The following is a 23,679-nucleotide window of genomic DNA, read 5'->3' on the forward strand; positions in this document are numbered from 1 at the left end:
GAAAAGGGATTTCTGAGCCACAGAAATGGTAAGTAATCTGCCCAAGGTCACACAGCTGGTAACACAGGCAGCCCAGCTCTTGAAGCTGCTATGCTCCTAACCTCTACATGGAGGTTTTCAGTGACATTTCCAGACAAGAGGCCTTTTTGGGATCACATGGTTGTACAAACCAGATTTTGCTCTACAGAGGTGAACTCCAGCCTGGTCAGCCTTGAGAGGAAGTATTACCTGTCCCTGCACCCAGCGACTTCCACAATTAGTTCCATCCAATTCTCTATTGGATGTCCAAAAGCAGCTTCCAGGAGCTAAATCTCTTTGGGAAAAGTTAAATAGATGGTGTTGACATATAATCTATGGTAAAGTACTGCTCTCTCCAAACCAGCTACTGAAAAACACCAAGCCTGGCTGACAACTCTATTAAATGAAAATAAACCTGTTTTTATTGTTTCATGCTAAAATACATCTCGGGCTCCACAAGCTCACAGCTGGGGACAGTACACATTTTTGGCAAAGGAGACCTTGGTAAACTCTGCACTCTCACATGGTTGACCCCTCCCTGGAGATGGCATTTCATACACAGGCCTCTAGCACAGTTTTCTTCTCTGCTGATGAAGGATGCGACTGGACCTCTCCAGCAAGGCAGCCCCCTTCCCCTTTGCTTCTTCAGATCAGTCCGTGTGGAAAAAGAGCATACTTAGCACTTCATTATAGCCAAAACCTCAAGCATGTAAAACTCTGGGCTCTGAAAGCATTGAGTCTACTACAGCATCACAGATCATAAAACAGAATTCATACGTAGAGTTCTTTGAAAACGAATGGTAGTGAAGGGTCCTGAAGGGAGGTGGCTTAGGATTTCTGGTTTCCTCTAGAAGGACACATCAAGGCCAAGATAAAATGATTTGACAAAAATACGTGTTCCCTGCCCCCTCCCGCCCACCAGGGGAGACATTATCCAACACTGGAAATTCACATTAGAGACAGTACTAATTCTGTATGGAGCAGCTCATGACCTCAGTTTTACACCAAGTTCTGAGTGGTACAAATCTGAGTTATCCAACCATGAAGACACCTTCTGTACGTTTTTCTTCTTATTAGAAAATTTCTTTTGGTTTTCCAGGATGTAAAGGTGGAACAAATCTCTGATGATTCCCTGTGGGCAGGTAACACCAACATGTGCGCAACGGACATTTCAAAGCAATCCATGTGGAGTGTTGTACCAACCTGGCAAATGAGCAAACAAAAAAACTCTCCAAAGTTCTCGGCTTTGAAGTGGAATATACTAAGGAAATAAGCTGCCAGCCCTGGAACTCTATTTTTTGGAACAAAGATATGAAAATCCTGGAAGTCCTTTAAGTGCCCACTTTCCTGTGCAATAATTTTTATGTTGATATAATTTGTATATTTAAGGCTTATTTATACAACATTCCATAATGGCTACGCATTATACCCCTTTCTTAAATATTATTCACAGACATATTAACCCATAAAGTTTTTCTTTTGGTCTATTAAAAACACTGGACTTAAAAAAAAGTAAGCACACACACAAGAATATACAATTTTTTCTCCTTATATTTGTTTGTGGAGTAGTGGATTTTTCTACTCATCCATTTTTTTCTTCATTTCTGCCTAGACAACACCACCTCCCCCTGACTTAACATCATAATAAATAGCAAGAATTTCTGGAGCTGAATGAAACTCAGATGCCATGTTTGAAAACTATTCTAGGGCAAATTTCTGGGCTTCAGGTCATCATTGTAATCATTCAAATCTACCTTCCTCTGCTTCTTTGCCATTCCCACCATTTTTTGACCCCTCACCCTTTGGAATCTGTGTGCTCAAGGTGCAGACTTTAGAAAATGGGGAGCTTTCTCAAAGCTTCTGGGTTTGGCTGGGAACAAGTCAGATTCTTTCTTTTGTGTTTAGGAAAGTATTTGTTTTATAGGCTCAACAGGCTCAAAGGAAAAGCAAAATCCCTCAGAAACCCTCTATTATGAGTCACAGAGAATTCCCACAGACTTAAAAAACAGCATGGGTAAAAATTAGGAGCGGTGGAGTCCCTGTTGCTCCAATTGTGACTTGCAGAAGCCAGTGTATGAAGATGGAAATGTGGGCAAGAGGGTCTTCAAGACAAGGCTGTTAATAGCCATTGTGGTCAGTGGCTTCGGGTGATTAAAGTTTATGTTGTTTTCTCTAGATTTTTTTTTGGTACTGGGTATTGAACCCAGTGGTGTTCTACTACGGAGCAACATCCACAGACATTTTAACTTTGAGACAGAGTCTCACTAAATTGCTGAAGCTGGCCTCGAGCTTGCCATCCTCCTGCCACAACCTCCCAAGTTGCTGGGATTATAGGTGTGCACAACCACGCCCAGCTTCCCTGCACTTAACCTTTCCATATATCACTTACAAGCTTAAAAATCCTCCCAACTGTGGAATTCTATGGCTTAACCTTGGAAAATGAAGTCATTACAACTTGTATTCAGGTGGGCTCTAAGGCCTCGAAGTAGTAACACAGATCTAGGCATCTGAAAGCTCATTTCTGTTTCTGTCACTGCTGAGGCTAAGGAGGAGCCAATCTGAATTCCTCCCAGAGAAAATTGCAACCAACATTAGATCACAGGAGCCAAGAGAAAAAGAATGACTGACAGCAGTACTGTCTTTGACCATGTGTGAGAAGGAGCTGTCTTCATTGAATTATTGTTCCGGAGTTCACGCATACCTCCTGGTTTCTCGCCCACCTCTCAGCAGATGCCAGTACTTTGGGGCCTCTTGTTGTTTTTTATCACCTTCTCCTGTGGTTAACTTCTAGAAGGGTATGGTTAAGAAGCCCAAGTTATTCATCCCAGTAAAAAAAAAATGGGCGCCAGTTTAAGTTCCGCACGTGACAGTTCCACATGGAAGAAAACATTTCTGTAACTATAAATGCAGTCCTTGCTCTGATGGCGGTTTGGTTGGCAATTAAAAAACAGCATGTGTAAAAATGTCTACAAGCAGGAGTGCATGAAGGGCTGAGGATGTCAGTGCAAAACCAGGATGCTGAACTGGAAAACAACCAACACATCCCAGTGATGCTGCAATCCCTTTAAAATCTCTGTTAGGGCACCTCGTGCATTTAAAAATGAAATTCTTATTTTGCTGTCCTTAGATCAGGGAAGAGATTAAAATGGATATGGTTAAAAAAAATTTAAAGGTATTTATGAATTTACTTATCTGTTGTAAAGTCTCTCTCAGGTCAACATAGATAATCTAAAAATGCTAAATTGCCGAGGATGACCTTGATGTTGTGATCCTCCTGTTTCAGCCTCCAGAATTGTTGGGATTACAGGCATGCATTACTGTGTCTGGCTAATGGTGTTTTTTTTTTTTTTTTTTTTTTTTGTGTGTGTGTGAGAGAGACTTATTTATAAACATAAGAGGATGCACAGTTATAGTTGATTTTTGTGTCTTTCTACTTGAAATAGCTTGTGAAATAGCATTGCAGTCTATGGTATCTGTCTTAAAATGTCATAGATTTTTCTTGTCTGAGGTTCTTTATGTATATGGTCCTTATTTCCTTGACCACTATTTTCTAATAGACATCCTCTGCATCAAAAGTTATGGGGGGTGGTGGGACAGAATGTAATTGGAATGGAAAAGAATGAGGATGTGGCAGAGGGATATAGGATACTTGGTGGGGAGTCAGAGCAGGGGGTAAAGGTTAGGGGACATTGTGAAGAAATATTGGCCTCTGCAGATTGAACACCTGAGAGAGAATATTATGGTATCCTTGGTGTTGCTCTAAATCTGAGCTGGAGAGACAGGCCAGACTCAGCCGGAAGGTATTTGATAGCCTTCTCTTCATCCATATAAGGTGCCATGCTGTGACAAATTGACAAGACCAAGTTTGGGGCTTTGACAATACAAGTGAGTAAGAGGAGGGGTGGCAGCCTAGTCTAACCTGCAATGGCACATGCCTCACTTGCTTTTCCCCATCCTTGCCCACCACCCGTTCATACTGGCGGTGAAGACAGATCTGCTCTCTCTCTTATTACCCTCCTCCCTTGGAGGGCAGTCGGTTTTTCTGTTCCATTCCTGATGTTCGAGGAATGTCACGTGGTCAACACATGTTCATTGAGAGGCTTCCTTCCAAGCAGATTGTTTCCTCCAGAATATCTGTTGAGATGACTACGAAGGCAGGCTCTGCAAAGGTGAGAAAGATTTCATAATTTGTTGTGTAAGAAAGCAGTCTGGGAAGAACTAAAAATTTTTAAAATTCTTAAGCCTTTTGGGCAGGAATATTTTTGTTTGATTTTGATTGATTTTTTGCACAAGAGATGTTGCATCCTCAATCTGTCTTATCAGAAGGTACGTGAAATAGCATCTATTTCCCCAGTGCTGGTGATTCTAACATTGGCCTTTTAGTGAAAGTAGTTGCTTACCAGATTTCTCCAGCTAAGGCTGCAATTTTCCCCTTTGTGATTAATAAGTATCCTGTGAGGAGATACTCTGAGGTTCTTCAAGCTTGCACCCCCTAGTTTCAGCACCCATTGATTTGTTTAAAATTTTTTTTTAGTTGTAGATGAACACAATACCTTTTTTGTTTATTTATTTTATGTGGTGCTGAGGATGAAACCCAGTGCATTACCCATGCTAAGCAGGCACTCTACCACTTAGCCACAACCCCAGATCCATTGATTTTTGCATGAACCAATTATTACTGCAATGGTTGCTGAATGGTGATTGCTAATTTCACCGACTGTCTGCACCTAGTAGTTGGCACACTACTGTGAGGAAAAGCTTTCCTTTCTCCCCATTCCCTTATTTATATCAATAGGAACTTAGGGATTCCTGTTTGATCCTATGGTTTATTATCTATTATTGCCCCAAATGAATAATCTGTGTCTAATGATGAAGAAATAGCAGACCAATCAAACTTGAGAGACTCTTCAGAAAATACGTGGCCTAGGGCTGGGTTGTAGCTCAGTGGTAGAGTGCTTGCCTCTCATGCTTGAAGCATTGTGTTCGATCCTCAGCACCACATAAAAATAAATAAATAAAATAAAGATATTGTGTCCATCTACAACTAATATATATATATTTCTCAAAATACCAAGACCATGAAAGATCATGAAGCTTGAGCAATGGTTCTAGATGAAAGGAAACTAAATAGATGTGACAATCTCATGCAGTACGTGGATCTGGAAGGGACCCTAGACAAGAATTCTGCAAAAATTTTTGTATAAAGGAAAAGACTAGGACAACTGAAAAAGCAGTGGGGCAATTGAATAAGATCCATAGACTAGTTAATAACACTACATCAGTGTTGACTGCCTGACTTTCTTACTTGTATTGTGGTTACTACATAAGAGGATATAATTGCTTTTAGGAAAGGCACCTTGCAATATTTAGGAATAAATGGGCATTTGTTCTTCCACTTACTCTCAAATGGTTCAGGGAAAAAAATCAAACTGAATATAGTAAAATGTTAACATTTGAGGAACATAGTGGATAGGTACACAGGAATATTTTGTATAATTTTAGCAAACATTTATGTAAGTCTGAAATTATTTCAAAAATAAGTTAAAATTCATAAGTTCCCAGAATTTCCCTGAGGCCCTCAAGTATTTTGATTACTAAATTCAACCTACATCCCTGTTGTCCCCGTATACATCACCAATGTCACTCCTTCGCTGTGCAATCTTTTGTGCCTTTTCTCTTCCTTAGGCACAGAATGTTCAGGAGGACAGTGCAGGCAAACCCCTCTGCTAGCTTCTTGTGAGGAGAGGGCAAATGGTGGAATGGGTATAACAGAAATGAGTTGGCCTCTGTGATTTTGTTGCCAGTGCTTGGCTAAACCTCCTCTGGTTGTTGTCCTTCTGTGTGGAAATAAAATCCAAACTGACCTTGCAGAAGGAGGAAAGAAGAAGGCTGAAAGGATATTGGGAAATTAGCCTGAAAAAAATTTATTAAGACCTGCTTTCTAACACACCGTGCCTTAGAGTTTGTTCACAAGCAAGTTTCCATGAAAACCCAGTAAAACAAGAAATATGTAGGAGTTTTCTGTGTCCTGCCTAATTTATTTCATCAAGAGCCTGATGTTTTTTTCAATCCAGGACTCAGGCTGATGTAACAGGCTAGTTTGCTATTTGGGGAAACTACTAATGATAATAATGATTACAGCCTCATTCTTTGGGATGTGGCATGAGACTATCAGGTCTTGCATGCAACGTTTATGAAAGTCGTTCCCAGAACCATTTCTCCAAAGGCAGAACAATGATCTGTGGCTCCAGGAACTGAATATACTAAAGGGGCCCAACCTTTCAAGAAAGCAGCTATATTTGGGTTCAAAACTGGGCTTCTCTGAGTTCTCAGGGGCTGCAAGCACACTGTATCATGTGCTCATCTGCTAATGTGCTCCACTTAGCCCAAGCGCAAGTAAGAGTTGTCACAAGCTCCAGGTGGCTGCTTTGCGTTCAGCAGGAGAAGCAGGCAAGAATACCAAGCCCCAATTACACAGATGCACTTTTGAGTCTCACCACATCAAGAAGTTACAAAGGGTTTGGAGTGTTGGTATCTTTTCTACACACCACTGACTATGGACAGAAGTTTCATTTTATTGTCACGAATTTGAGCCCTTAAAGGAAAAGGTGGCCTGTGTTTGACATATCCTGCTTTTCTTCCTCATGCCTAGGATAGTATCTATGTGGATGTTGGGGCATCTGCCTGTAGAGAAGAGCCAACCTGTCCCCATCCCAGCAATGGCCACTTTTCTGCACATCTGTCCTGGTGTCAGCAGCTGGGACCTCTTTGACCGAAAGCAAGGTTATTTGAGATGATTACATCTGGATCCCATGAGAATAGTGGTGGTTTGTTGGCTCTTTTAACTACACTTACTGTGACATAGCATTTCCCAGATCAAGTGAAGGTGCAGGGAAGTAGTAAGGAAGTAACTGTTAAGGGAAGGCTGGCCGCCACAGCAATCGTATGTTCCAGGTTGTGTTAAATGATATAGAAAGAGCTTCTACTCTAAGATCGCCTGACATTTTAATAGGTACCTGAGAATCCCATCAAGGGTAGAAGATGTGAATTTTCTCAAGGCCGGTGTTGTGTAGTGTGGGGGCAGCCCTCATTAGTGCTGTCTACAGGTCCGGGGTTCAGGATTAGGCAGGTGATGATTCTTTGTTTACTGAGATCTCAAGAGACTATGGGGCTGGGGTTGTGGCTCAGTGGTGGAGCACTTGCCTGGCATGTGTGAGGGACTGGGGTTCAGTCTCGGCACCTCATATAAACAAATAAATAAATAAAGGTTCATCAATAACTAATAAAATTAAGACTCTTGACTATTTGAAGTAGCAAATTCCATTGGCTGCAGGATGGCTGCTTTTGTGTCCTGTCTTAAGTGGGGTGGCTGGCAGCAGCCACAGGAGGAAGTCAGACCATCGGAGTTTATTTCCTAGCCTTGCGACCCCATGGAGGTTGATCTCCTCAGGCCTGAGCTTCCTTGAGAGTAATAAGGGGACAGTAATCGCCTTCCTTTGTATGATTGTGGTGAGATTTTTAGATGAGTCCATGGAAGCAAAGCACAGGGACAGTATCAACGTAAAACAGGAGCCTGTAACTGCCAGCTCAAGTCATAAATTAAGAGACTTCTAAAAGGCTACTCATAATGACCCTGCTTCTTGATTTTCTCAATGAATGGAAGACCCTACACATGGAGATAGATCATTAAATGGCAGCTTGCTATCATGCTCTTCACTTGAGTTTCTTTTGCCCATAAAAAGCCTGCTTCAGTTTCTTGAATTCATAAAGTCTTACATAAGAATATATAGAATGAGAATACTAATAGTTCAATATTTACTTTATATGGACATTCAGAGTCGGCCTCTGTAATTATTCCCATTACATTATGAGAAAACTGAGATTTAGAGAGGTGAAGTGACTTGCCCAAAGTTGCACAGCCAGTCATACTTCAGATGTAACTTAGGTGTCCCAATTCTACAACCCAGGTTCTTGATTGCTATACCAGAGAGGGAGAGGAAGGGGAAGGGAGAATGAGAGAGAGATATAGAGAGGCGGGGGCGGGGGGTACAACTACAGTAAGTATTTTCTAAATGTATAAATGAGTATGGAAATTCAGTAAATTTATCCTAATGATAACAAAGGTGATTACATTTTATGCTTTGTCTACACAATTCCAAATGATGGTTCTGATTTTTATTCACAAAATGACTGACAGATTTTTGCCTGTGGCACAGTCTTTGCTTTAAAGGGTTGCAAGGATCTGCCCCTTTGGAAGGTGAGCTCTTTGGATCCAGCATTCCTAGAATGCTGGTGCCTGAGCCCAGCCCCTTGTTTTAGAGCTGGGGAATGGGGGGAAGAACAGGGCAAGACCTGCCTTGCTGCTTGTGATAGCTGCAGGAACATCTTCCTGAATTGATCCTTCTTGAAAGGATTCATGTTATTTTATAATTGTACACCCAACACATTCTTATCATATGATAACGTTTGATAAGTGGAGCCCTGTTCATTGAACCTACCCCACAGGGAATCTCCTGGACCCACTGAATTATTTTCTGCTCTTCCTAGACATGCTCTTCATGTCTGGTTCCTTCTTAGTCTTCAGGTCTTAATTCAAATGTCACCTCCTTGGAGACAGCTTCCCTGGCCACTCCTGTAATATGGCTCACCTCCCTCTGCTGTCCTGTCTCATCACTCTGTTTCCTGTGTGACATCTGTCATGGAGGAACTCTCCGGTTTACCATTCACTCCCCTTCACAAAGGCAGGATGCTTATCTGTGCCATTCATTGTTGTATCCTGAGCTCCCGGAACAATACCTGGCACAGAGTAGATGCTTATCCCATTTCACTGAATGAAAAGTGAATGAATAAATGAATGAGATGTCATTGATTTTTACCCAGGAAGAAAACATTTTGTGATTTTTAAATGGAGATAGAGTGAGAGCAACCTTGGCCTGGACCCCGTAAGGCCACAATGGCATGGCCAGCAGGGGTTAACTAATCAGCACATGCATTTTCTGAATTGCAAAATGTGCCAAGGGCATTTAATTTCTGTTAATTGGCACCGAGGAGGAGGAGTTATCAAAATCACCAGCCAGCTGGAAGCTTTTCCGTGTCAGACCTATTTGCAAATCAGAATGGACATTTCATAAATCGTGTCAACACTGGGAAGCTGCGAGTCCCCCAGAGGGACAACACAGTGTGCTTCTGGCTGCATTTGGGGTTGGAGCTGGCCCTACATACCAAACCTTCACCAGATGAGGGGGTGAGCAGGTGGGGGAAACTGGAGGGGAGAAGACTTATGAGGATGGTGGCATAAATGCATTCTTAAATAATTGTCCCATCACCTCAATCCTGGTGCTGTTTCTCAGCTTATGTGAGTGGTAAAAAGCAATGAAGCCCAGATTTGTAGTCTTTTGGAGCTGACCCACTACTTCTCAGCTGTTACCTTAGACAAATGATTTATCCTCTGGGGTTCGGTTATTTGAGCTATAAATAGGAGACGATAACACTAGGGTCATGAGGATTTGGAGAGAAAATCCACATGGATAATAATAATGACAGCAGACATTACAGAACGTTTTCTATGTGCTGGGCACTGTGCAAATTTGACTATGTACATTATCTCAGTTAATCGTCCCCAGACTACTCAAGGAAAACACAAGTCCTGTACTTCACAGGTGAGGGACCAAAAGGCTGCTGAGGTTAAATGATTTGGCCACAGTGACCCAGACAGGAAATGCAGTCTGGATTTGAGTCCAGATCACCTGATTCCATTGGACTCTCAACCCCACTGTAGCAGACGCTCTAAGGGAACAGTTCAGTGTCTAGCATTTAGAACATTCCTGAGGAATGGTAGCTAGTAAGATTCTGTTCTTAACCGGGCGAAATGGCGCATGCCTATAATCCCAGTGGCTTGGGAGGCTGAGACAGGAGGATCGCAAGTTCAAAGCCAGCCTCAGCAAAAGTGAGGCACCATGCAACTCAGTGAGACCCTGTCTCTAAATAAAATACAAAATACGGCTGGGGATGTGGCTCAGTGGTTGAGTACCCCAGAGTTCAACCCCTGGAACCTCCCACCCCCGAAAAAGCTTCTGTTTTATATTAAGCTTTTCTTCTGTTCTCCTTGATTCCCAGCCTCTGTCAGACCTGCAGACTCCTCCAACATTTACCACTTCTGGGGCCCTTTTTCACATAGCATCCCACCTATTTGTCTTATTCGATCTTCTCAACAACTCCCATAAAGTATTGAACAGCATTTTCACCTTTCAGGTGTATGAAGAAAGGCCCAGAGAGGTTAGTTAACCTGGCCAAAGGTCAGACAGCCAAGAAGTGGTAGGGCCAGGATTTGAACCTGAGGACAGAGCCTGGGCACTGACTCCTCTATACCACATTTCTTCATGCTGACCATCTTTCAGAACATTCTCTCTCTTTTTTAAATTTTTTAGATGTTGGTGGACCTTTATTTTACTCATTTATTTATATGTGGTACTGAGAATCGAATTCAGTGCCTCACACATGCTAGGCAAGCACTCTACCACTGAGCCACAACCCCAGCCCCAGAACATTCTCTCTTTGATGACACTCCCTTATCAACTGTAGCACTCCTTCTTGTGCTCCTCTCTCACTTTTGTCCTTTACAATAGGGCTTAGCTTGTTATAGTGCTTTGTTTTGGAATTGTGCTTCCTTATCCATTTATTTCTAATAGCGACCACTTATTGAAAACTTCCATGCACTCAGTTCTATGCCCAGAGTTGGATGTGTGTGATCACATTTAACTCTGCCAAGAACCCGATTTGACCCCCATTTTATAGATGAGTAGACTGAGGTCTAGGGAAACTCTGCCATTTTTCAAGTTTCTTAAGTCATTTTGCCAAAGGAAACGTAGTAAGTAAGGAACCTGGGACAAAACCAGGCGATCTTGTTCCAAGAATTCATCATCTTAGCCATTATTTGATATTGCTTTTCCAAATCTTGTATAGTGACCCCCAAATCCTTGGTGAATGATGCTTTAACATCTGGCCCCCTGTTGGAGACTCCCATAAAGAAAATGGTCCAAGTCCTTAAATTTGCCAACATCTAAAAGCAACTTAAGCTTAAAAAAAGAAAGAGAGAAATCAGTTTATAAATAGAATGTGCAGAACAGAATATTTGGAAATGTGGTTGTGATAGCTAAAATTAGCCTTCCCTTCAAATCCGTCTCACCCCTCCTGCCTGACTGCTCTGTTCCCTGTCGTGGAGGCTGGTGCTCTCTCTCTGTGGCTGTGACAGATGTAGCTCCTTCATGCAACACAGTCTTCCACTCTCTGAACAGAGATTTACTACATTTCTCAAGGAACTGGGAAGAAGGTGGCGGTGTTTGGGGGCAGGAAGCTGGGACCAATCCTTTTGAAGCAATATTTATTTGAATTCCTCTTTGGCTCTCCAGGTCTGTTTGAGCCTCTTCCTTATGTTTTGACTAAAGCTTGATGTTTTGCTTATTTGTGAGGGTCACTCCTTGCAACAGCTCTCCCCATCCTCTCAGATGGTCAGGGAGTGGTTATTTTCATGAGCAGGATGTTAGGGTGGCTTTGAGTGATCTATAGCAGTCAAACCCTGACTTGCACATGGCTCTCATCAAGCCAGTTGGTCACGCTCTCCCTGGTTCCAACATTACCAATACAAAATGCAGGCATGCACAAAATGGCCTTGCAAATGCCTTTTGCCTTTCTCCCCGGGTCCTGGCTGGCATCCTTTTAGTCCTTACAAGGCTGCAGTTCTGGTCCATCAACAGTGCCCTATTTGCATAATTAGCTTGCATCTGCGGGTGTTGCCTTTGAACTTTGTATAAACACCAGCACAGAACAGGCAAGGTGTCAGCTATCTGAGCCCTCCCATTCCCAGAGGAGATGAAAGTGGAGGTTATTTTGGAAATCATATCCCTCTCTTCTTCTGCCACTCTGTTCCATATCATTTAGTGTGAGGACCGACAAAACCAGAAATAAGCTCACGAAGAGCGAGCAATCTGGGGAATGCAAAATGATCATTGTGTTTTGACGTCAATGATCCGGAACCACTTTGCTTCAGTTCTTTTTCAAGTTGCTTGGCTCTGTCTGGCAGCCCTTGCCGCAAGGGTAGCTTTGCTTTTTGAATATATTTTGCACAGAACCCTCTGAATTATTTTCCTTCCCATTCCTACTTCTTGGATTACAGGAATGTTCCTTGTTTTCCTCTGGAAAGCATTGATCATCTGAGTTAAACCTTTCCCCTATCTCCACCCATGTCTCGGTGATAGCAGCACATACCCACTCTTTCCAACCTCATCCATGCTGGAAGGGTGTTTATAGTTGCCACTGACGTAGAGGGAGGTTGTGATTTAAGATTAAGGATTGGGTTTAGAGTTATGGGCTATAATCATTGTTGCCTTGGACTGGTTATTTGACCTCTGAAACCTAGGTTTTAATCTCTAAAATGGGATAATAGCAGTATTTCCCAGGGTTGGGCAGGATTAGATGGCATAATGCATGTAGCATGTTAAGTGCTTGGCATTAGTAAGTGCTCAATAAATAATGGCGATTATTGCAGGATGAGTAGTCAGACGAGATGCTTTTTTAAAGTTTCCGTTTCATCTCAAAACTAATTTTGTGACCTTAGGCAAGGAATTAATTAAAACATTCTTGAGGGCTGGGGATGTGGCTCAAGCGGTAGTGTGCTTGCCTGGCATGCGTGCGGCCAAGGTTCGATCCTCAGCACCACATACAAACAAAGATGTTGTGTCCGCCGAAAACTAAAAAATAAACATTAAAATTCTCTCTCTCTCTCTAAAAAAAAAAAAAAAATTCTTGAGACCCAAGACTCAGTTTTCTGATTTGTAATCTGGGTACCAAGATACCTTTCCCCTGCATACCTCACAAGATTCTTAGGAACATTTGCTAATAGCAGCAGCAGCAGCAGCAGCAAGATCTCTTTTAGTTTCAGATTCTGAGTAGTTGCTTTTGGTTTCTGTAATCTGCTTCCCAGAGGTGCCAGGCAAGGCCCAGAGCAGAGCTGCTTAAAAAGCCCTATACTCAGACTTTGGACACAGCTTCAGCCTGTATTTCCCCATTCAGAAGAAACAAGTAGCTATAGTTGGAAGAATTCTTGTAAAATTCCTCCAAACTAGAATCTCTCAAAACTAGACATCCTCGTGCTTTTAAATTCACATTCTCAGCAATGAGTTGAATCCTCAGAATTCCAGTGAGAGAGGCCAGAAGAGAACCCAAATATTCAGACAGAATATCTGAGCCTTATGTTGCAATATTTGCTTTGGCTCATATTTACAGGGTATATCTATGGGCTGAACTAAAAATTCAATACCTGGAGAACATTACAAGGCACAATAAGCACGAAATTCCAGAGAGTGATTTCAAGGGAAGTTGGGAGGAGGACAAAAAAGGAATGGGATTGGAACAGGCACACCATGGTATTGCGAATTACTATCTTTTAAAAAATTGAGTAGAATGGCTGGGGTTGTGGCTTGGTGGTAGAATGCCTGCCTAGTATGCTTGAGGCACTGGTTTTGATTCTCAGCACCGCATACAAAAAATAAAATAAAGGTCCATCAACAACTAAAAAAAAAAGAAAAAGGAAACAGTGGTAATGGGGTCGGGGCTGTAGTTCAGGGGTAGAGCACTTGCCTAGCACATGTGAGGCACTGGGTTTGAGCCTCAGCACTCCATAAAAATAAATAAATAAAAATAAAGGCATTGTGAAAAAATGTTAAATAAAAAACCTCAGTGGCAAGTATATGATTGTTTTATGATCCTGTATAATTAAAAATATATATAAATATATTTCATATGGATGAAATATTTGATAATAAAAGCCAGAAAACAGAAAGAAGCCCTAATTCCCTCCACCCCTGCTAAATTAATAAAGAACTAACAACATTCTATGAGGGTCATCTCTATTTTTATCTATCTTGTTAGCCACTGTATCCCTGTTGCTCCTTCCAGAGCCTGGTGCAGAGTGAGTGAAGGATGAGTAATGTTGAATGAATGGCTGGGTGAGCCTGTGATGCTCCTCTGTGTCCCTCATCTTTGATTTGAAGGCATAACTTGGATCCCACCTCTGCTGCGTTCTGTATGTCAAAGTGTAGATCAGAAGACAGAGGGCCCCCTGGGAACATTTTGTTTCTGCTCTGGTCTAGGACATAATACTGGCAGACAGCTTGATCATTTAACGTTGCTCTATTTCAAGCAAAATGTCCTTGCATGATTTATTCTCAATGACACTAACCGACTGCAAGGATCTTTGGAGTTAACATCTCTCATTCGGTCCTACCTCCCCCAAACATTCCCTAAGTGACTGTCTTTCATGGTCACCTGAGAGTTTGCTGAAGTACTAACAATCTCTTCTCTTAGCCAAAAGGAAAACTGGGGCCTTTTCTCTCAAAATATATGCAAGGAAAGCATCAGTGTCAGCAGCTGCTAGCTCCGGCACTGACTGGTGCCAGCTTGATAAGCACTTGGTCCCACCTGGAAAGACTTGAGAGGTCTTTGCTATTCTGCTTGCCACAGCTGATCACCTCCCAGGGGGAGTGTTCAGAGGTATGTGGCTGGTCTGGGTGATCAGAGGCAGATGAGAGGATGAGAGTGGATGCTGATCATGTCATTGAAACAAATGACTTCCACACCTGCCAAATGGGTGCCAGAATAGCTGGTAAGCACACATGCCAGTGAATATGCTAGCTGAAACAGGTAGATTAGCAAGTATGGAACTGCCCTCTTGGTCAAGGGCCTAGGTCTGGGGAAGGTGGTTGTCAAGGGCAGGATGGAGCTGGGAAGAGTACTGGGCTTGCTTTACATGCTCTCAGCCTCTGAGCAACCTCTCTGAGTTCTTTACTGTAGGCTAACATTCAAGGCATTCAGTAACCAGTATGACGTAGGCACTATCAGTTCAGAATGAACAAGGGCTTTATTGCTGTGGATATTAGCTATGCCTGGCCTTGGTGCAATAGCTGCTGGGTAGTAGAATGATGGAGAGAATCTGGGTAAGGGTCAGGGTGTTGGAGGGGAGAAGCCTCAGGGAGCTCAGAGCATCTGTGATTCACCTATTCTACAGACCTGTTTTAATGTTTTAAAAACCAGTGTGTCTGTACTCCTGCTGAATGTCATAGCCAAATGTCAGCTCTCATATTCAATAAGAGAAAACTGATTAGCTCTATTTCATGTGCTTGAGAGTCACTTAGGGAGCTTGTTTAAAAACAGATATCTAGTTCCCACCTCAAAATTGCTGAATAAGACTCTCTAGAGCCCAGGTTAGGCTCACCACACTTGGGAGACCTGAGTGTTCTGTATCAGCTGATTCAAGGATTCAGCTCTACCTTTTGAAGGGTTTCTGATGACCTGAGAGGGTATCCTGCATATAGTTTCTTTGGCAAATTATCCCTAATTCAGGTGCAGGTTGTGTGAGTGTGTGAAGCAGGTATGTAGGGCTGCGGCAAATTAACGAGTGCATGTCCATTTGTTGAAGTCACCTTGACCCCTGGACTGCTGCTGCTCAGGAAAGCAGAGTTCCTATGGACAGACCCTCTGACTTTTCAGGATGTAGGAAGTGATTGGGCTGGGAATTGGGTCAGTCCTGCACCTCATCAAGTCACAGGTGGGGCCCTGCTTCCAAGTCTTCTGTTCCATAAACCCTGTCTATGGATGACTGAAGGGAGTGGAAGTGAGGCTGGTCCTACATAGCAAGGGAAGCAGAAAAGCTTTAAGTGGGAATCTTGATGCTGCTTAATGAGACAATATGGTTCCTAGAGAATGTCCCCAGCTATTGTAATCCATTGTCACTTCTTAGCTGTCCCATTTCCACCAGTCAAATCCAACCCTCAGCACCTTTCCTAACACCATGGTTTGGGGGTCTATGTGGTAAAAGGCACCTTTTCTAAGGCATTTGGGTCTTAACTGAGGGATGCAGCTCTTCCAGGCTGGAATTTTCACCTTCTGATTTGAGGTGCTGGGGTTCTATCTAGGATTTCTGGAATGTTCCACAAAGCAATGGATTCCTGTAAGTACAAGGGAACTTGGCTTCATTGCTACATTTAAACCCACTTGCCAGGGCTCTCCTGCTGCTTGGAAGACCCTGTCTCCCATTGCTTTGTCTATCTGACTTTGACTTGTCCTTCAGGACTCAGCTTAGACTGTGTTCTCAACTCTAGAACTAGGTGCTGTGGGTTTCCTTTTAGCACCACAATCCTGAGCATGTACTTGTTCTAGAATTTCCCACCTGGAGTTTCAACAGCCATTTAAAAAAAAATCCAAGTCTAGAATTTGTTAGGTGTTCACTGTGTGCCGGCACTAAGTCACTATGCATTATTATCTCAGTTAATCATCACAACAGCCCAGTGAGGCTGGAACCATCAACATTCTTATTTAAGATAAGGAGGCTCCAAGATGTTAATTAAGTAGCTTGCTTAGTATCACATGGTCAGAAAGTGATAAATGAGAGCTTGAACTCAGTTCATGTGCAGCAGAGCTTGCTGGGCTTCTTTGCATTTGTCACCAAAGTTGCACCATGCAGCTTCGTAGCAGTCTAGAGTATGTCCTAAAGTCAAGGATGGCCTTTGGGTTCATACAGCACAATCACAAGTTGGGCTTTGATGTCAGATTCCTTGCTCTGCTACTGTCTGTGGCTAATCTGCCAGCCTGTTTCTTTGGCTCTGTAATGGAGACAGTTATGGCTGCCCTATAAGTTGTTATGGAAATTGCACAAGAGGATGAGTCTATGGTCCTCACTGCTGTCCCCACTATGTAGTCAATGTTAGAAACATGTTGGTGGAATAAATGAATTGAAGGGGCAGTGAAGTCCATTTTTATCTAGAAACAATATCCTCTTGTTCCTTTTTCAAACAAGCATAAAACTCTACAAAGAAGGTGTTTGGTGTGGGAGGCAGTGAGTGTGATGCTAGGCGTGGGTGACCTCAGTGCAAGGGAGGGTGGCAAGCCTTGAATAGTTTACATTTCTCAAAGAGGTTATCCTGTGGGGATAGTGGACAGTGGCAAGACTCTTTTGTTTCACGTTCCATTTTCATTTTCTTCATGCCTAAACAACCTGCTTGGCAGCCATAGACATTAGAAATTAACTGGATCCATTGCTACTGAGGCATAGGCTAACTATGTGGTTGGCTTGTCATGCCATATCTCTGCCACTCTGGGTGTAGCTGATAAACTCATTGAGAATGCTTTGGGATAAAGATGAGGCATAGACACTTATATTTGACAAATCATATCATGTTTCTCGTCCCTGTGACTTTATCCCATAGCTCCACCTGGATGATAAGATTCAGTTCATTGAGGCATGAAGTTGGCCGTATTGATTTTGTGGCATACACATGGGTCAATATCTCACCGAAATGGTAGAGCAACATGCTACCAATGTTGGCTCTACCAGTTCCAAATATCTGACCCATGTGTAGTATTCCTTGGCAGGAGTATGTTTCGTTTTATTCTATTAAGTTCTGAAAGAATCTATGGAATTGGAGACATAATACTAAGTGAAATAAGCCAGTCCAATGTGCTCTCTGGTATGTGGATACTAAACCACAACAAGGAAGGGTGGGGAGGGGACAAATAGAAGTTCATCGGATTTGACAATGGGGAATGAAGGAAAGGGAGGAGGAAGGAAGATAGGAAAGACTGTAGAATTAATTGGATATAACTTTCCTAGCCTTGTATTTGAAATATTTGAATACACAACCAGTGCAATTCCACATCATGTACACCACAATAATAGGATCCTAATTAGAGTAAGTTAAACTCCCCACATGTGTATAATATGCCAGAAGACACTCGACTGTCATGCTTATCTAAAAAGAGCAAATAATAAAAATAATCTATGAATAATTCTAATTTCCATGTGTGTGGGTAGGTAAAAAATACATGTTTGTAATCCTAAGAACTTCAAGAACTGTTTACAGGAAAGGTCTACTTAGACCTGCTTTTTTTTTTTTTTTTGTTTAATGGAACTCAGCCTTAGTAGCAAATGTCATTTTACGCATCACATTGTCCCCATTGATGGGCATTCAGTACAGGTTAATCACAACAATTAAGTTTAATGAGAATTAATGGGGTGTCTTACAGCATGGCCTTGGCTCCCTGGGTTGCCTCCTCACCCCTGTTTATAAAGCTCTGCATGGCTGGTTCCTGATCATTTCAATGCCACCTTCATGGGGTTGCCCTTGCCCCTTTCTCCATTGCAGACTGGCCTTTCTTCCCTCTCTGCCAGGAATGTCAAGGCTACCTCCTCCCTCCACGTCTCTTTTATCTTCTCAGATTCATCTTTCTCTTCACTCTCATCCTTTTCTTCTTCTCTCTTCCATCCATTTTCACCTTCCCTTTTTTCCTCCTCCGTTCTCCCCCTTTCCTGTCTAATCTTCTTTGTTCAGTCCCTTTCTAGCAGTTTCCTCTCAAAGTATCCCCTCTCCAACCTTGTATTGGCATATTGTCATTGACATAGTTGTCTTATGGGGGGAAACAACCAGTCTGCCCCAAATGAGAAGACACCAGGGAAAGCAAAAGTGCTACAAAGCAGATTATGTATCTAAACTCACCACGCCCCATTGCAGGTTGTTTTAAAGCACACCATGTTTTCTTGGGGAAGGATGAATGAATTGTCCATAATACCACGCATGACCCTATCTGCAGCACCATTCTTATCACTTAACTTTGTATAGAATAACATGGGGAGAAGCAGATTGAGAAGTTTAAAATATGGTGATCTTTTGATAATTGGTAGTTAGATCTCTTTGACCTTCTCATTTGGAGCAAACTCAGGAAGCTGATTCTCTTTGGTTTTAGTGAGTTCTCAGAATGTACAAAGTATCCATCTCATACCCCTCCCAGAACTTCTTCCCTCTCAGCCAGAATTATAACTCTTTTGGAGGGAAAAAGACATGGCAGCTACTAATGGCAGTGTATGGCCTGTATTAGGTGTCAGAAGCTCTTCTAACATGTTGGTAAGAGGAGAAAATGGCATTAAGGTTAAAGAAGCCATGCCAACGATCCCACCACTGCCATGCTTCTGGTTGAAGCCCCTTTTAGAACACCACAGAAATTTTACACAGAACACAAACACTGCATGCTGGAGGACAAAGTGGGTCCCTCTCCTTAGTCTGAACAGTGTGGATGGCCTTGCTGCATCAAATTGTTATTTGGAAGACCATCCAACCTGGGGCAGGAATTCCTTCTCCCACCTTCCCTCTCCTACAAATAAAATGGGCAGAACAAAGACCTGTGCTCCAGTTCCCAAAGAACAGTAGGACACCCTCATTGGATGCAGATTGTATTTAAATGCAATTCACCTCTTTGGGGTCTAGGAAAAGCCACCGGTAGATTCATTTGCTGGGAAACGCGGTCTGTGTGGCTGAGGCAGTGGATGCTGGAGGCATGATCTTGGTGAAAGCTGACTTTCTCCGGAGGTCTGTCTGCTGTCCAGAGTGGCAGCCACTTCGATGGGCAAATAGGATGGTCATCTCTGAGCTCAAAGGGGCTGCTTCGGGCAGGGACCCCTTGAAGGTGACTGGCTGTTCAGGCTTTCCAGAGGTGGGATGGGAAGTGTAGTGTTTGGTGGGAGGAGGGCTATAATTCTGAAATCTCACGGTTTTAACTTGCTGCAAGAGAAAGGAACATGGGTGAGACACATACTATTCCCCCTCAGGACTGAGTTCATGCTATTTCTCTACACCTGTCCCCATTCAAAATTCCAAATTTGTGTGGTTTTCATTCAGCAAATATTTCTATCTACTGTGTTTAGCATGCATCACGCACTGTTAGGTGCTTGGAGTCTCAGAGTGAACAAAACCACCCTGGTAAGCAGAAAGTTGTAACAACTGCTCTGATGGGAGAAGTAGAAGATGCTGAGAATTCAGAGGAATATCTAATTCCAGCTGGGATGGGGATAGTCAGGGAAGGCTTCCTAGAGAAAGCTATCAGAGAATTGAAGAACAATTAGGAAGAGTGTAGGCAATTGCAGAGAAGGGAAGTTCCCTTTCTGCCTCTCTCACATCTGCCTTCCATTAAGGTCTATCTCTAGGTTAGCTTTTCCTCCAGGCCTCTCTGATGACTACATTTAGAGCTTTCTGTAATGGCCTTGGACGTCCTCAGTGCAGAGTTAGCTCCCTGGACACCTGCTGGTTGAATTTAGCCTTCAGAGTGTATGAGGGTTTGATTTACTCCCCCTCATATGAAGACTGCATATACAAATCAGGATTTCATGTCTCTTTAAAAAATCAAAGATCTGGCACACTGGGCCTTTGCCCCATTCTGGCAATACCTGGCTGGAGCCAAGAAGCAGTTCCCTGTTGTATGAGACTTGAGTCTCAGTTTGCTCCAAGCCCCCCCTCAACCTTCCTTCCTCTCACCTCTCCTAAGCTATTATGTAATTCCTGGTAGCTACAGGTATTTGCTTTGGCCAATTCCTACTTTGGGGCTTAGTAAGTGTTCTGTGGTACTGCCTGGGAATGATGTCTTTTTTTCCAAGAAATTCAATCCTGGTGTCCCCAAATGAGAATCCATGTTTCCTCATACCTCTTGACTCTCGCCATATCTAGCTGGGGTCTGGGGACTTACTAAGCACTTATAATTTGGGTTATTGGGTAACTGGTGCTTGGAAAACTTTAAATTATGTGAAAACTGTAAGTCATAATAAAAACTCCCAACATTTATATCAGTCAACACTAACTTTTTCCAAATGCCTTTCCCTCTAGGCTTATAGGTTAGCATTAAGATCATGAATTTTTATATCAGATCTGGATTTGATTCCAGACACTCAGGTGTCAGCTGGGTGACTTTATGTCATGTTTTCTAACTCTCTGAGCCTCCATTTCCTCATTTAAAAATGAGAATAAAGTGCCGGATATGGTGGTACACGCCTGTAATACCCACTTCAGAGGGCTGTTAGGATTAAGTGAGAAGGGATGTGCGAAGTTCTCAGCATAGTGCCTGCTGGGTAGTTAATAATTAGTAAGTACTTAGAAACAGGAGGAAACTTCAGACTCTTTCCATTTTGTGGGGGAATGGGGTGAATGATGGTAAGATGGTGGTGATGGTGTTGGTAATGGTGGTGGTGATGCGTGATGGTGGTGATCTGGTGGCAATAATGATGTTAAATAAACTAGAAGATAACAATGAGCGTCACCTAGATTTCTCTGTATCATCTCTTCCTTTCCATCACCCTTATTGCTTCAGATGTTACAAAACCCCATGTCTTCTAGTACAAAAACTCAAGTTATTAGATACAACCTTCAAACTGTAAGTGTTTAGTAAGTCCCCAGACCCCAGCTAGATAAGGTGAAAGTCAAGCAGTAAGAAGAAACATGGATTCTCATTTGGGGACACCAGGATTGAATTTTATGGAAAAAAGAAATCATATTAGAAGTTAATCGATCTGACCTCTGCCACAGAGGTCACAATAACTTAGTTGTTGGAGTTATTGTCTATTACCTCTTTGACATGATGAATAATTATGTGTCAATTATGATGTGAGGACTTCATATACCTTAACACCATTTAATTCTCTAAACCTATGTGGCCATTATCAACTGTTATCTCCATTTTGTGGATTAGGCAAAAAATAGTAAGTAAGTAAATAAATAAATAAATACTTGAAAGGTGAAGTGTTTTGGTTAAATCCACCCAGCCAGCAAGTAGCAGAGCTGGAATTTAAATCAAGTTTTGTCTGATGCCACAATCAGTTTTGTTCCAAGCCACCTCTGGGTCTCAAAAGAAATGTGTACAAAATATTTGTGAAGAATAAAGGTGAATCAGTAACACATCTAGGAAGGGGAAAGTGTGAGGCTGTGGGGGTGTTGGGTGTCAGAATAGTTTTGAGGATGCAACTTTGGGTCCTTGACTACCAACACTAAGATCTCAGGAGCTGGGACAGTGTATAAAGTTGGGAGCTAGAGTCAGGTCCCCTGTGATTTTATTCCTACCTTTTCGGTGCCATTTCTTGAGTTTTCTGGTTTCACCAGGATTGATGGTGGGGCAGATGCGGGTGGTTTTGGCGGAGGCTCACTCTTGATGGGGATTTCCTTGCCTTCCATGATGACTGAACTGGCTGTCGAGTGGATCCTGGCATCGCTGCCTCTGCTGACGCAGGTGAGGGCAGGCTCCCCAGTGGGAGTTGGTGTGGGTCCCATCTCCACCACCACCGTTGATGGGGAGGACGGGATCCCCTGAGACTGGTAGAACTGGAACTGCTGAGGCTGTACCACCATGGTGGGATTGCGTCTGAGGGAACCCACCATGAAGGAGGGGATCCCTGACTGCACCGATCTCTGCAGGGATCCATCTAGGGGATTATATGACAGAGATATCAGCAACAGCGGTGGCTGACAGCAGGTTGGGTCAGGGCTGGGTAAGCAGTGTGTCCTGATATCCCAGAATAGTCAAGTGCTTTCCTAATTTGACTGAGCTCACATTCTCCTGGGGTCTTTCAAAGGTGACCTTATTCTTTTTTTAGTGCTGTTTGCTGGCAGCAAGTAACTGGCTAGCTGAATGGTGTGTGTGTGTGTGTGTGTGTGTGTGTGTGTGTGTGTTGTCAGAAGGACTATTGCTTCCATTCACCTCTCTCTCTCTCTCTCGTGTGATTTGGTGTGATCTTGATATGTCTATTACACACACACACACACACACTTATGTTCACACTCTCCTACTTTCTCCCTCTAGGCCTTAAAGACAGAGTGTGAAGAAGAGTGACACAAAGACAGCTTCACAGTGAGAAGCAGGCACACCAAAGAGGAAATGAAAAACAGAGCCAGACACAGAAAGAAAACAGCAATTGAGAAACACAAGAGACAGACAACTGAGAAGGACAAGAGGGAGGGAAAGAAGAAAAGAGAGAGAAGAGGGGACCAGAGGACTCTAATCAGCTACTTGCATCAGAAAGTTCTAGCAGAAGCTTTAGTCATGAGGTGGTGAGGATGCTTTTTGTGGGGGTATTCAGGGGTGAGTGGAAATAAGTGCATGTGCCAGACCAGACATGACTAGTCAGGGCAGTATCTTCCAGACAGAGGCAGATTCATAAATGTCATTCTGGAGTTAGGGCTGCATGTGCGGTGAGCTTTGCAAGGTCTCATGACCTAAATCTGGAGAGGAGAGTCACACCTTCTCCCTCAGTACCCTCACTGTTAACTGGAGATGATAACAGCTCATCATAGGATGTGGTGAGGATCTCATCTTATGATGGGTACCCAGTGGTAGTCAGACAGTGCCGGAATGTAAGAGTGCCCCACTCTTGTTAGCTATCATTATTTGGGGTAAAGAACCACATAACCTGAAAATTCAAAGTTCAAGAGTTTGGTTTCACCCTTTCCTGAACTCATTTTTTTTTTCTTTCTTTAACATTGAGCTAGTCCTTCGTCAGCATAAAGAAGCCATTCCTTCCCCTGAAATTCTCTAAAGACAGGAGATCCCACCTTTTCTGCACATGGCCTGTAGGTGACCTGGAGAACCCAGGATTCATTGGGACTGTCAGGAAGACCCCCTGAGAAGCACTGTGGGACATTTTCCAAAGGGTTCCCAGTATTTGGGGGAGGCATAGGAATGTCCCAGCCAGAGCTGTTAGTCTTTCGTGAAACCCCATGGACACATGTTTGAATCAAAGTCGTTTGCATCTAGCACAGAAGGTCTGAGCCAAGGCCAAGTTCTGCTCTGTGGCTCTCTGTC

General features: G+C 42.9%; 1 protein-coding gene across 1 annotated transcript in view; it reads right to left on the reverse strand.

The window, feature by feature from the left end:
- Positions 1-417: 417 nt before the first annotated feature.
- Positions 418-23,679, reverse strand: part of Sh3rf2 (SH3 domain containing ring finger 2) — a 130,749-nt gene continuing 107,487 nt past the window's right edge. The window contains exons 9-11 of the mRNA XM_046460228.2: positions 21,945-22,303; positions 19,314-19,622; positions 418-4,179 (exon numbers count right to left, since the gene is read on the reverse strand). Coding sequence (XP_046316184.1) covers positions 19,347-19,622; positions 21,945-22,303 — 635 coding nt within the window. The 3' untranslated portion in view covers positions 418-4,179; positions 19,314-19,346. The remainder of the gene's footprint in view (positions 4,180-19,313; positions 19,623-21,944; positions 22,304-23,679) is intronic.

Source organism: Marmota monax, unplaced genomic scaffold (assembly GCF_021218885.2).
Source record: "Marmota monax isolate L192 unplaced genomic scaffold, Marmota_monax_Labrador192_F-V1.1 WCK01_AAM20220418_F8-fsc00006, whole genome shotgun sequence".
NCBI classification, from domain to species: Eukaryota; Metazoa; Chordata; class Mammalia; order Rodentia; family Sciuridae; genus Marmota; species Marmota monax.